The 15,182-nt window shown below is 35.1% G+C and overlaps 1 protein-coding gene across 7 annotated transcripts in view; it reads right to left on the bottom strand.

The window, feature by feature from the left end:
• The window catches only part of MCTP2 (multiple C2 and transmembrane domain containing 2), a 222,974-nt gene that overhangs the window by 80,869 nt on the left and 126,923 nt on the right, over nt 1-15,182 (bottom strand). For all 7 annotated transcript variants that reach the window (XM_008535761.2, XM_070618934.1, XM_008535767.2 and 4 more), the window contains exons 14-15: nt 14,932-15,034; nt 1,264-1,365 (exon numbers count right to left, since the gene is read on the bottom strand). In XM_008535761.2, the coding sequence (XP_008533983.1) occupies nt 1,264-1,365; nt 14,932-15,034 (205 nt within the window). The remainder of the gene's footprint in view (nt 1-1,263; nt 1,366-14,931; nt 15,035-15,182) is intronic.

The following is a 15,182-nucleotide window of genomic DNA, read 5'->3' as shown; positions in this document are numbered from 1 at the left end:
ATAATCATAGAGTCAGAAAGATCTGGATCTCTTTGCTGACTCACTCATTTATTAGCAAATCAGCTCCTCTGTTTAATTCCATTTGCTCATCATAAAATGGCATTCATGATACCTATTTACCAGGTTTATTGTGAGGATTAAATGGAATAATGTCAGAGCCTGGCACATTATAGGTGGCCAAAAAATGGCAGTTATTCTTATAATTACTTCAAAGCTCCATTACTCTACATTCATTTATACCACTATCTGGATCAAACTGTGCTCTTCTTACCCCTTCTAGAATCTACTGTTGACACCATGGCATGTGAATGCTCACAGCGAAGTAGGCCATTTTCCTGCATGCCTACAATTTCTGCTCACAACAGTTGAATTGTACGCCCACCAAGAATCAACTGTGCTAATTTCAAAATCTATTTATGCCAGTTTACCCATGATTGCAATTCTATATTTTAATTAATTATTATATAAATCAATGAAATACAAGCACAGACCAAAAGAGTTGAAATTTATGTTGCTCGAGAAAGCCTTCATAAAGGTGGGTCACTACAAACATACTGTTATTGAGGAATTGACTATATGGAAAAACAATCTGGAAGAATTCTATATTGATTATTCTGTGAATGTCTTTAAAGTATATATCCTCTTCAAAGAAAGTGAAACTAGAAATTACCATAGATATCTTGGGTGTATTATGTAAAGAATATGTTGTAGAAGTAAAAATAACAAATCAATGCCCAAAAAAAATGATTTGGGGCCCACACCTAAAGATGGGCAAACAAATGTATATTTACATATTTCATATTAACCTAAGGTTTAAGATACACTTAAAAAAATTCCTCCTTTAACTACAGTTTCCAATTGAGTAACTACTTGTCTTGGTAATACTGGATGGCAGGACATCTACTACAACAATTAAATAAGGTGACAGAGGCTTGAAAACCTCTCTGTCCAATAGGCAACTATTGCCTTGGATGATCACAGGGAATAAAGCTAAAAAAGGAATTTTCTCCTTTATTTTTTATTTTTTCCTTGCCATTTAGATTTATTGAGAATTAAACACCATCAATTCTCCTGGCTCAACTGGATTAAGAGCAGTTGAAACTGGAGAGTCCAGCACTGATTTTACGGCTAAGTTTTAAAACACTGCTCTCTCTCTAGCTGCAACAATTCTGAAACATCTTACATTGATTTCAGCCTCTCCAGGCTGGTCACCTTTTACTTGAGCTGCAGAGAATGTGGGAGGTATGGGCCAGATAAACTTACCGGATTATATATGAGGTCCATCTCCAAGTAAATAACTCCTTTAAAAGCTTGTTCTAAATCTTTATTCTTCAGCACGTAACAATTTGGTTGTCCATCTCGAATCTGTCATAAACAACAGACAAAATACAAACTTTCTGTGGGGTTTAAACTGGATGAACAGGCAAAGCTGAGGATGCAGAATGGACACACAGATGATGCAAATATTAAATCCATCATAAACCAACTTTTAATTCTAGAGTGCTGTTGTAACTAATAAAAAGATAAAGTGAAAAATTACCAGGCTGAAACTGGTGTATGAATGGAAAATTAGTGGTACAAATTATTACTAAGTCTATTCAGGCTTTCTTTCAAAAATCCCAGAGGTTATACATTTTTATTTATTAAAAAATGATGAATATCCTACAAAATTCCTGGCCAGTACTCCATAAGATTGCCAAGGTCATGGGAAAAAGGAAAAACTTGGAAACTGTCATAAATCAGAAGATTAAGGAGATAAGATGACTAAATGCAGTGTGGTACCCTGAGTTGGATCCTGGAACAGAAAAAGGCCATTAGTGGAAAAATTGGTAGAACCCAAATAAAGACCAGAGTTTAGTTAATAGTAATGTACAATGTCAGATTTTTTGGTTTTGATAAGTGTATCATGGCAATGTAAGATGTTAACACTGTGGGAAACTAGGTGAGGGGTATATGGGAACTCTGTCTTATCTTTACATCTTTTCTATAGAGCTAAAATTTTTCCAAAATAAAAAGGTTATTGAGATATTTTTCAGAAATGAATAAAGGAACCAAGTTTTAAAAAATGATCAGTGTTTCAGAGCCACAGAGCAATGCACATTAAATAAATCAGTGTAGCTAAAGTTGAGGTCACAATCCAAAAACTTTGAAAAGGCACAAGTTCCTCTGAGATCCTCTCTGGGCCAGCATCTCATATTAGTTCCATACACTAACTACCTGCGGGCCCCAGCATGTAAGACATCTAAGAAAAACATCTCCTATATCCTTTTGGAAATAACCTGACTCCCATTAAGGCATCTTCTTTTCAGGTTTGATAGCAGCCATGCTCTGAGTACACACAGTAGTAGCATATGTATTGATTAAACTTCTGGCTTATAAGAAGCATGCCTGGTAACTCCTAAAGGCCATCGGCAAAACCCGAGCTGACCAAAAGCTCCATTTGGGATTGCAAGGATCCAAGATTCGAAATAACACAGGAAATTTGAGGCCATGAAATTTGAGCCATATTTTAAATGACTATTGCTGTCACTACAAGCATTCAGCACAAGTGTTCTTATAAACAGTGGTGGAAATGAGTTGAATAAGGCATGAGGGGAAACAGAGCCATTCCACTTTACAAGGGAGAGGTCACCTTCCTTCCCAAAGTCACCCCACCTCTCTCAGACTGAATAGGTTTTAAACAGAAAGATGGTTTTCCTGGCCAGTGGCTAAGGGGAAGGGGGTGCCCCATAAAGACCTGGTTTCCTTCCTAAACGGTGTCCAAACAGGATTCTGAGCTTCCTCTTTTATCCACAGTCTCACTTAATAAAATGTGGGTGTTAAAGTTGAAAGAAATAAATACAAAAACAGCATGACAATGTGCCAAGCTGACTTCGGCCCAGTTGAGCTTTGCCTCAACCCACAGTCATTGTACCGTTAGCTTAAAATTTCCATGATTTCTTAAGGGTGAGGGAAGGTCAGCAGAAGAACAAGAGGTATCAGTATAAAAAGAAATCTTCTATAGTAAAAGAAGCTTTTTGTTGTTTTTTTTCTGATTTAGTAAATGATCGTTTCCTCTTTCTCAATGTCCTAGTCTTGTGTCAGCACAACTCAGAATCCGCCTAGGGACACTAAGGCAATTTTCAAAACCAGAGATATAATTAAGGCTATTCAGGTTTGGCATTTCAATATAACATCATCTTAAAATATATAAATTACAAGTTTAAAAATTTGTAAAAAGTTCGAAAAATTACATAAAAAAACTAAAATCCCTTTGAACTTCCATAAATATCACAATTCCTTCCCCGGATGGAAATTAGATAAGAATTTGGCAGGTATCCTCCCAAAATTTTGATTTATGTTCATAAATATATCCCTGAAAAAAGTATTTTACACTTTGTGCCAAGTGTCAAGGTGTATGTATTTTGCAACTCCATTTTGTATCTATCAATTTGCTTTGATAATTTCTATCACATATAGCTCTGTCTCGTTTCTTTAAACTGCACAAAAAGTGAATAAACCACAATTTATTAATTTTCCTATTGATGAACATTTGGTTGATTCCACTGTTTCAGGCTATCTGCCATAAGGAATATCTTTTGGGAAAAGGTAAAGAATAAGGGAAAGAGGAAATCTACTACTTAATATTTCATTATATTTGGGATACGTTTGGGCTAAAAATAGGTCAAAGCATTTGAATATTTAGTGTCAAAATTAAGCTGAAATAGTAACCAAAGAGACTATGTTTTAAATATTTTCCTTTACCATAGTCGTTACATAATTGAATTTCCAACATGAGAATACGGGATAAAAAGTTCTGTAACATCCCAATTTGCTGAACACCCCAAATGAGAGTATTTATATAACAGGAAATGACAACTAAACATATATTCTTCCTGCCAAGAAGTATGTTTATTATTTATACTTAGAACTCTGAGAATTATTTCTAGCAGTTTATAATTTTAAAATCTCTGTTAAACAGGACAATTAAACACAGCCAAAACAAAATTTATAGCAGAGACTCTATACATACTTTCATCTTTAGGTATGAAATAGTTGCTCCAATTAAGTTCTAAGCTGAATTTTGAGATCTCTGTCAGTCAAGGCAAAAAGGAACGATACGGTTTTCAATTTATGACAAAAGGAGGTCTCTAAGGTCATTTGCAGAGTCTTCTTGGGCTGACATCCGGGAGGCTTTCATTTCACTCAAATATAAGGGTCACCAGATAAAATAATAGTCTTTCATGGAAGCAACTCAAATGCCCATCAACAGATGAATGGATAAAGAAGATGTGATATATAAAAAAAAATATATATATATATGAATGGAATACTACTCAGCCATAAGTAAGGACAAATACCATATGATTTCACTCATATGCGGAATATAAACAAACACAAAGCCAAGGAGAACAGACTGGTGGTTACCAGAGAAGAATGGGTCGGGGGAAGGTAAAAGAGGTAAAGGGGCATATATGTACGGTGAAGGATAAAAACTGGACTATTGGTGGTGAACAGGAAGCAGTCTCTACAGAAACTGATATATAGTAATGTACACCTGAAATTTACACAATGTTATAAGCCAATGTGACCTCAATAAAATAATTAAAAAATAATACTAGATAATGTCTTTAAATTCAGTGTTACAAGAAAACTTTTCCAAGTGACTTATGACACATCTTTGCAAACGCACTGGCCTTTTCATAGGTGAAGAGTGCAGCTATTAAGCAATAATTTGGGGAAGGCATCTCTGCAGGACAGTAATATAGATGTAACCTAATTAGGAATGCAACTTTCACAATCAAGGAAATGGACACTTTTATGTCCCTTTACATTATTTTCAGAAACAATAGGATATATCTAAAAGCTTTTATCCAGAGCATGCTAACAATTAATTCCTAGTTAAACTAGCCAGTGAATGAAAAGTGCAGTACGTCTGTTTCTGAGTAATAATTCAGGATTTTGGAGCCAGAGGACAAGTTACATAGAAGATAGTCTGATTTGAGTTTTAATCTGACCTCAAATCATCTTTAAACTATTCAATTTTTCTTCTATATAGAATTTTAAATCTGTTTAAACAAGCTTTAAGCATAGTAAATACAAAGAATTTTTGAAAAGTTGGGTTATAAAATTAATTGGTGAGTCAAAGAAATATATTCACTATCTAAGAAAACTAAACTCTTTTATAATCGGCATATAACAGAGGTTGGTAGGCAAGAACAGAGAACAAATCTTTTTCTCATCTGGAACTCTTTTTAAAGAATTATCATTATTATGCTTTACTATAAAATTCTTTGATGTAACAAGATATCAACTGATTCAATAGCAGAGTTAATCAGAATCAGTATGATGGAATAAACCCATCAGTTGGCTTAGGGAGGAAAGATACACGTTCAAGATCAAAATCCAAGCTAGAGAGTCATATAGATTCCCTCAGTTTGACCTTCGCATAAGAAAATGGAGACATTTGGGCGTAAATAAGCATTACTCTATCAGATGCTTTTCATTCTACACAGAAGGGAAAACAATGTGACACCACCACAATACACCAGTTGATGCGCACGCAAAGTGACTCTCCAATGAATTATCATGAGGACAGACACGTGGCTGGGCAAGAGGAAAAGAAATATGCTTTCCTTGGTAGTGATTCACATTCACGTCGCCACTTGGAATTAGGCCTGCTTCCAATGGCATGAGTTAGAGACAGCAAGAGGGATTAAAACGCCCACAGTCATTGTTTGCCTGGACACAAAGTCAACCAGCAGCCAGCAGAGGCAGCACTGAGCTCATCACCCCAGACCCTCTTTGCTTAAACCTCAGCTCTTCTCCGTTCCCAGGCAATCCATCCCATTTACTCTCTGCTCCGAACTTAGGAAATGGCAGAAAACCTGGTGTAGCCAGCATTTCTTATCAACTTCTCTCTCTAAAATATAAGCTATCCTTACGAATGTAACATATATTAATTGTAAGGATTGTGCAAAATTTACAAAAAAGGTTAAAGAAAACAATTTTTACATTACATTTTTAACAAATAAACACATCTTTAGTTTTTAATGTATATTTGTATGTGTTTATCTTATAAAAATAGGATCATAGTCATTGGCCAAAATTTGAGACTCTAGAGGCAGATGAACTGAGTTTAAATTCTGGCGTGGCCACAGCATGGCTGGATAACTCTGGATAAGTTATATAACTTCTCTGTTCTTCAATTTCCTAATCTATAAAATGTGAGTACAAAATGATACATATCTCAGAGGCTGTTGTGAAATAATCAAGAAAAAACACTAAGAACAGCGACAAGTACCTAGAAATTGCTGTTAACATCTATTTTCAGTCTTATTTTAATTTATATAGTTTTTAATCACTTGTCTTTTAAATTAAAAAACAAAAAGTATGGGAAACATTCCCTAATGTAATAATAGATTCTTCTACATAATTTTGAATAGATCTTTACAAATATTCTATACCTACCTTAAGCAATCCTCCACTGTAAGAATGCTTCCAATATTTAACAATTACAAACACTGTGATGAATTTATACACAGATATCTTTGGGCATCCATGATTCACTCCGAGAATAAATTCCTAGAGGTGGAACTGCTGAGTCATAGGATGCGCCTCGTTTTACGGCTTTGGCAAGCACTGCCAATTTGCCCTCCTAAAATGCTGTATAACATTTATACTCCTGGCCTCAGTGAATGAGCCTGTCCATTTCCTTGCAACTTCGCCAACCGTAGGCATTTTTATTTAATATACAGCAATTTCATAGGAATAAAATGGCCTCAGGTTGTTGTAATATGTGCTTTTTTATAAGTGATGTAACTGAACATTATCTTTCATATGTTTATTAACAGTGGGCCACGGTAGGGCTGTGAAAACAGACAGACTTGGATTCAATTCCCATTTCTGGCATTTAGCATCTGTGTGACCATGGGTAATTACTGTATCTCTCTGAGTCCCAGTTTCCTCTCTAGAATAGATACCCAGAAGATAAGTACTCAAAGATATGTGTATATTAAATTTTAATCCATTTCATCAAGGTGCTTTCTACAAGCCTTATAGCAAGTCATGCTCCCTCCAACAGCATTTGAGAGTCCTTTTTTCTACAACTAATTATCACTGCTAATTAAAAATATTTACTATTTGTTAATCTGATTGCTTAAACTAATTTGATCATTTAATTTACTAAAACAAGGGTGATGAAGATGATAGCTTATATTATAAATGTTTACTGTGTGTTACTGTACTCACTTCACATTTACCAAATCATATCAGTCCTCACCATAGACCTCCAATGAAGGTATTACGATAATATCTTCATTTCATCAAGGAGGAAATGGAGACAGAGAGGTTAAGTAACTTGTCAAAAATCACACAGCCAGTTAGAGGAGAAGACTGTGTGCCAAATCAGGTGGCATGGCTCCATCTTCTGCACTCCTGACAACCACAATCATGGTTAAATAAAGCATGAGCCTGTCACATGCTTTTTAGCTATTCCAATTTCTACTTCTTTGAATTAACTTTTCTCCTAGGTTCACTTGCCTTTTTCTTACTGATTAAAAAGAAACAACCTTTTACATTAGTGACATCATCCATTTGGTTTTATGCTACAAGTATTTTTCGCCAGTCTCTCCTTTGTCTTTTAATTTACAGTGGCAATTTTGGTTTTTGCCATCTTGACATCTTAACTTTTTTTTTTCCTTTGTTATTCTCGCTTCACTTTGCTTACATAGGATTTCCCCATTATTTTATAGTTTTATTTACAGTTTGTTTCAAGTGCTTGACCTTTAATCCATCTTGAAATAGCTATTGTGTTTGGTCTAACACACTGACACATTTTCCCCTGATGGAAAAGCAACCCATTTTCCCAGAATCATGTACATAGAAATCACTTAGTCCATCCTTTCCTCAGTGACTTCAGGCTTCAAGTTTATTATGCATTAAATGATCTCCAATTATTTAGCCTTTTGTCACATCCTTCAGTACAGTTCTCGAACTTCCTCAGGTAAGTCTTAAGCATTATAATTGTTTTTGTTTCCTGCTATTATACTCTTTGATGCTGTTTTCAGGTTTTTAAAATGTTTTCCTATTAGGTATGGCAACTGATTTCTTTTTACTTAATTTTGATCTTGTTTATACTTTACTGACTTTTTTTATTCCAATGTTTCTATTAATTTTCTTTATATTTATAGATAATATCGGATATTATCAGATAGTACCTGCAAATAATATGTCCCCTTCATTAAAATATAATTTATTTTTTCTTATATTTTTGCATTGGCTGGATCTGACATTAAAGGCTTAATTTTTAATTGTTAATTCATAAGCATATAAGCTCATTAAATTCTTGCAACAATCCTAGCAGTAAGAATTATTGTTATCTTCATTTTAAAGAAGAGGAGATAGAAGGAATATCTCTAGTGTTTCGGGAATAAGTTTGATGTTGGTGATATAGGTATCGGTCATTGTGGTGAGGCAGTGGTCATCAATTACTATCTCTTTAGACAACTTTTCATAATCAAGAATGGATCTTAAATTTTATCAGGTGCCCCTTCTGCATCTAATGAGATTGTCAAGGTTTTTTTTTCTCCTTTAATATATCAATGATATAAATTACACAATTACATATCCTAATGTGTTGAGTCTTACTGGTATTCCATGAAAAGTATATAATTTCCTTTTTATTAAATTTATGTTTTTGATATCAGAATTATTCTAGTCTCAGGAAATAAATTCATAAATTTTCCATTTTCTTTTATGTTCTTAATAAATTTCAATAACATAAAAATTGCCTGTGCCTTTAAGGTCTCAAAAACTTGTTCATGAAATGATTTGGATCTGTTATTTTCTTATTTGGGGGAGGGCAGGGGGCAGAGAGGAAAGGGTGGAATGATTTGGTAACTTTTTCTGATATTTCCATAATTAATTATTTTCACTAAACAGTATATTCAATACCTGATATTCAAATTCCTCATATTTTTTAAGATAATTTCCCTTGCTATTTTTACACATTAATTTCTCCAAATGCGGAGCTGTATTATATTTATAGTTAACTGGGGGAGATTTTAAAACTTTAAAATTCTCAAGTTCTCTCACAGCATGTCTCCATATTTATTTGAGTTTTGTCTCACACTCCTCTATAAAATTTAGTTGTCTTTTTCATAGCAATCCCTATATTTCTTGTTGATCCTCATTCTTAATAGCATACGTTTTTCTCTTTTTTTTTTCATTAGCCTTGTAAATGGCTTGCCTTTTTCATTGATTTTGTGGAAAACTAATATTTGGATTTATCAAATACATTCTTTATATATTTTCTATAGTATTGCTCTTTTTTTAATCTTCATCAATTCCTTTCTCCTTTCCTTAGTTTTATTTTACTTCCTTTTGTTGAGACACTTAATTGATTTTCAACCTTTGTTGTTTAATTATAAAATCATTCAAGGTAAGAATTTCCTCTGAATAATACTTCTGGCCCTTATCCACAGTTTTATTCAGTATTTCATTGTTAACTTCTAAGAAGTCTAAAATTGCAGTTTTGGTTTCTACATTAGCTACTAGGAACTTTTTTTTCCACCAAGTGTTTGGATATTTGTTTCAACTTTGTTATTAGTTTCTATTTGAATGGTCCTGTGGCCACAGTACCTTTTCTGCCTTTTCGAAATCTACAGAGGCATTTTGGACCCACAACATAATCAATATTTAAACATGTTAAATGGGTATTGGAACAGAATAGTTTGCATATTTACTTTACATACTTTAGATCATACATACATACTTTACATACATACTTTAGATCAAGTTTACTACTTATTCTCTCAAGTTTGAGAACCACCACTTTAGTATGCCTAAAATTCAGCTGAGAACTCGCTACAAAAGGGGAGATTCCAGGATCTCATGCCCAGAAATGTAGTAGCTGTGGATGCTGTGCAAGGACTGCTGTTGTCAGCATCCACCGCCTGGAATGTGGACTTCCAAACATTTGGGCCTGTAAGAAACATCACTTCGCAACCTTATTTATTTTTTGCTTCTGATATTTTTGAAGCTAGCTAGATAATATATATTATCATTTTGTGATTCTAATTTTGTAATTTTTTCTAGCATTTCAAATATTTTATATATATACTCATTTACATTTCTACAGGAAATGATTCACATAAATGTTCAAGTCTGTTACAACTTTATTGGTAACTGTTTTTTAACCCACAAAATAACCTCCTCTACACTTCTGACTTACCTTTTATTTACATTAGTGTGTTATCCTTTGGCTCATCCACTTCCGTATTGAGGTGTCTCAAAGCAACAGCAGTTAGATTTTACTCTTTGTCTCCTTGTGACAGGTTTTTCCATTTAATAGAAAAATTTACCCTATTCAACATTTAGCATCATGCATGATATGCTCAGAATTACGCTTGCCGCCATCTTGTTACAGGTTAAAGTTCCTTCTTCTTCCTTGTTAGAGGAATCCCACTAGTCATTCTTCTTTCTCCCTTAGCCTGTGTGTCCTAGCCAAATATCATCCACCGTACATATTACATGTGGTTCATGAAAATTCCAGCCTATGGGTACCCTTTCCTAGTTTCCAGGCCAACAGAAAAATGTGCCTTATTTTGTCTTCCTTTATTTATTTGAATAAACAGACTGGATCAGGATTAGACGGAGAGGAGAAGTGAATATCTGTGTTCAAAAATCACCATTTTAGTCCTGCTAAAATTTTTATGTGGTTATACAACCATAAATATTAATGTAAAGTAAACTGTAAATATTATTTATTTTAATGGTCAAAATTTCAGCATTAACTTAAGAAAATATGATTGTGTAAGTGTGTCCATTACGATGTGTGAAACCCATCATAAGTGAAACTTGGGCAAATACTTAATTGGAAATGCAAATGAAGATTTGCCTGGACGTTTATTTGGTACAAGCAATTATGGAAAATTTGTCCCATAAAACTAATTAAGTGAAGCTGTTATTGGTGCAGCTAGTTATTGTACACATGGATTCGCAGAGAAGGCTAAGGCATTCATAAAGCCCTCTGCTTCTGATTACAGATTCACTGCACATGTTGGCATGGCTCGCGCAAGAGGACTCCAATTTGTCACAAAACGCAGGACCTCGTCAAACTGTAGATGATTCCTTCTTACATATAACAATAAATATATGCTTTTCCTATTTTACAGAAAGGTGATTTTCAACATCTTCCTAAATGGGCCCATTAGATAATTCTGAGAGTATAAACATATGTCAGAATAAAAAGGGATGACCCAGAGGAGAAGAATCCAGACTGATTTTCAGGAGAAAGTTTGGATCACTTTATTGAGGAGAGAAATGTTAAATAAATCTATGGAATCAGATAATTATTAGGAGATAGTGTCTATGTTGGAAATGTTTTAAAACTCTAAAATATGCTTATTGTTTTCCAATGCATATTTACTATGTTATGGATCAGAAGATTTTTGGACTATTGTGGAACTGAGCAAATATTAGAAGCCTTCAGATTATAATCCATTCCAATCACAATTTTCTATAGTTTTTAGTCATGAGTACAAAGTTTTGCATATCTATATAACCATTTCTTTTCTGCTTTTTCTCCCCAAATCCCCCCAGTACATAGTTGTATATTTTAGCTGTGGGTCCTTCTAGTTGTGGTATGTGGGATGCCGCCTGAACGTGGCCTGACGAGCGGTACCATGTCTGCACCCAGGATCCAAACCAGCAAAACAAAGTGGAGCATGCAAACTTAACCAATTGGTCACGGGGCCAGCCCCTATATAATCATTTTTTTAAGTAACTGTTTTTTCAAAAGTTGAACAGAAATGAAATGCATGGAAGAATGACTCATTGGCCTGGATTCTTTCAATTCTGATCTATATCTAAGCGTAAGTATGTCCTTAGAACAATTCACCCCCATTAACAGATACGCTGGTTTTAGAATATGGATTTTAAATGAGCCAATAGTCAGCCAGCGCATTCATCCTGATTAAAAGATATAGTGAATTCAGAACAGGCTCTTTATTTAACAGGCTGAAATGCACTTAGCACATTACCATTTTGAGAGAGATTAAAAGTTGAAGTACACTTGATGCTTTATACTTAGACATTTTAAAATGTAGTTTGCATTTTCTCTAAAGGTATAAATCACGTTTGAGTTTATGACTTGATTAAAGAAAATGTATTCTCACAAAAATTATTCACACTCTTCTCCAAGCGATACAATTTTTGTTTTTAAATATAAAATAAGGTATTATCAAATACAGTTCCAGATCCTATAGAGATAATAGTGAAGTGCTACTGACTCCATTTTTATGATTCTCTCTCGTATGAATAAAGCAGAGAAATGAATTCTTCCCCTAACACAGCGAAAATCAAAAGATCAATGAAATAATGAACAACTTAAAATTTGCCTGTTGTAGATACTGAGGGTTATGGCATTCGTCTTCTATCATATTTACATTGTAGGTAGGGAATATATTTATTTGGAGAGCACATGTTACAGTGGACCACCGGATATCAGGAAGAGCCACACAGATCCTAAGATCTGATCACCTTCCCAATTTATTCGCCAAAGAATCAGAGATGAATCTGATTGAAACAGCCACACTGAAGAATAGCTGCTGAAGCATCTTCTTCAGCAAAACACTTCTGGGCCCTAAAGTCCCTAAGGGGAAACGTGGCCCAGGCCATGCTGCCTTTACAGGGTGGGGCCTTTGTAGATCTGGATGTGCCACAGCCCTTTTATATTAGAAACAAAGAGTGTAAACCAAACCAAGCACTCCTGGTTTAAAACCTCCCTGTGCTTTCCCATCACCACTAAGAAAGAGTCAAAGTCTTGCCAACTTTCATCACTCCTCTCCCAGACCCCCCATCCCTGTGTCCTTTCTTATTCTACATCCGCTCTTCTCCACCAGGCTCACAGCATCCCAGCCACACTGCCGGGCCAGCCCATGGAAAATTGCACCCCTTCGCCACACACATATTCTTGGAGCCTCTTTCCCCTTACTTTCTACACAGCACCTTCTACCATCTAACATACTATCTACTGCTTTTGTTTTGGTTTGTATATTATCTCCTGTAACCAAAAAAATAAGTTGCAGTGGCAGTGCAGTCATTGTTAGAGCACTATCACCTAAAACGAGGCCTGGCAGCACCTGGACACTTGATAAACATTTATCAAAGAAATGAATGCATAGATCGTGGGGTATCTCATCAGCAACCTGAGAAAAGCTAAGCGGGTTGGGGGGTTGCTTGCCTTTAAATGAAGTCTTTCACAAATCCTTCTACCTTGTATTTTCAAGGATATAGTTTGAAAACTGTATTAATTTAGGTCACTGGCTCTCCACTGGAGTGATTGTGCCCCCTCAGAATATTTGGTAATGTCCAAAGACGTCTCTGATTGTCACAACAGTGATAGGTGGATGGGTGCTACTGGCACCTACTGGGGAGAGCTCAGGGATGCTGCTAAACATCCTATAATGCACAAGTCAGGCCCCACAACAAAGCATGATCCATCCTAAAATGTCAACAGTGCTAAGGTTGAAAAACCATAAACCTGATTTAGCCGGAGATAATTTCTTAGATCTAACTCAACAGCACACAGAAAACAAAACACACATTAGGAGGAAGGGAGAGAGGGAAGAAAGTGGGTCAACTTGTTGGCATTACAGGAAGACCAAACCCAAAACTTTTACATGCAAAACAGAGAAACATTCAAAAAGACATGCAAGTGTTCACCCAACAAGGAAGAAAATATGCTGCTAAGGATTTATCTATAAAAACAAGAGAAGTGTCCAAAAAAAATGTGAGAGAAAAAGGGAACTGAATTGTAAAGAAGGATCTTTGTTTCTCATCCCTTTAGATCTTTCTAAAATTGTGTCCCATGTTCCTGTAACATGCATTCTTTCAGGAGTAACTGGCAAAGTTGTAATAAAAACAAGGAGGGAAATCCCAAATTACAATCTCCTTTCAGAGAGTTGGTGTGGCCTGCTGCTGGCAGCTCAGAGCATTTGGCAGGAGCTGGCTCTAAGAGGGAGCAGCTGCTCCTCCACTCTCTTTGAGTAACATCAGGGATATGAGAACTTGGGGAGAAATTAACCCAACAATCAAAAACCGAAGAGATATTGAGAGGTGCAGTGTTTCTCCCTCTGTAAACATCATGTGAGCTCGTCTAATCTCATGTTTAAATTACAGACTGCTCCAACCATGGAAAGGCACTAATAGCTTTGGAAAAATAAGTCTTTGGAAAGAAATAAATAAAGCCTTATTGACTGATAAAGCCATAATGACTCTACAACAAATTATATTAATGGTTGGATAAAAACTGAAATTCACTCTTCTAGAATACATTTGGTACAAGCATTAATGTCCAGTTATTAGGTGAATCCAGATCCCAGCTTCCCTCCTTTACCCATATAAAGACATCATTTGGTGCTTTCTCCCCTGAATTTTATAGGGTATCTTTTCATTCTGGTATGTTATCTTTTAGCTGGACTACCAGAAACAGCCTTCCTTTCCAAGAGATGCTCTCTGCTTTCTTCCACAAAGCAGTTTTTGAGACTGAAAGAAAATATGACTACAAAAAGACAAACAGATCTTTTTAAAAAATGGTCTTCAGTAGAACTGATACATGTATGTGTTTCAAATCAGTCACAGACATCTATTCCTTGAAACCAAAGAGAAATTCCCATCTTAAGACGGAAAGATTGAGACTCAATTTTGACTAGTCAAAATCTTTTGGTTGGTTTAATCAAGATTCAACTAACACATAGAGAAAATCATGTTACTTTTTATCTGAAACTACTAAAAATACTGGATAAGAAGAAGAATAAAATAATTGTTTCCTACTACAGCTGGGAGTATTTTTTCCCCCAGATTGACAAAGATAAAGCATCTCTAGACTAGAGAAACTTGTCAACTGTAAAATGGCTCTCAAATTGTGTATTAACACAGGTAACTTACAGACAGCAAGGGAATGGCAACTTTTCCAAGAAAATCAGGGGGTTTATCTCCATCTTCATCAAACACTGTCACTTCCAAAACATCATGGATATCTTTAATAGGACTGAAACAAGAAACACACCATGTATTATATACAAAAACACGCAAGCGAAGTCTGCTCCACGAAGATCTGAAAACATGGTTTTGCTAATTAAGTCTGTATGTCCTTAGAGCATAAAACTACCATTTAATTAAATTCCAAAAATTAAATC

The sequence above is a fragment of the Equus przewalskii genome, chromosome 1 (genome assembly GCF_037783145.1).
Source record: "Equus przewalskii isolate Varuska chromosome 1, EquPr2, whole genome shotgun sequence".
NCBI lineage: Eukaryota > Metazoa > Chordata > Mammalia > Perissodactyla > Equidae > Equus > Equus przewalskii.
Note: the sequence above shows the minus strand (reverse complement) of the source record. Positions and strands in the feature narration are given on the sequence as shown.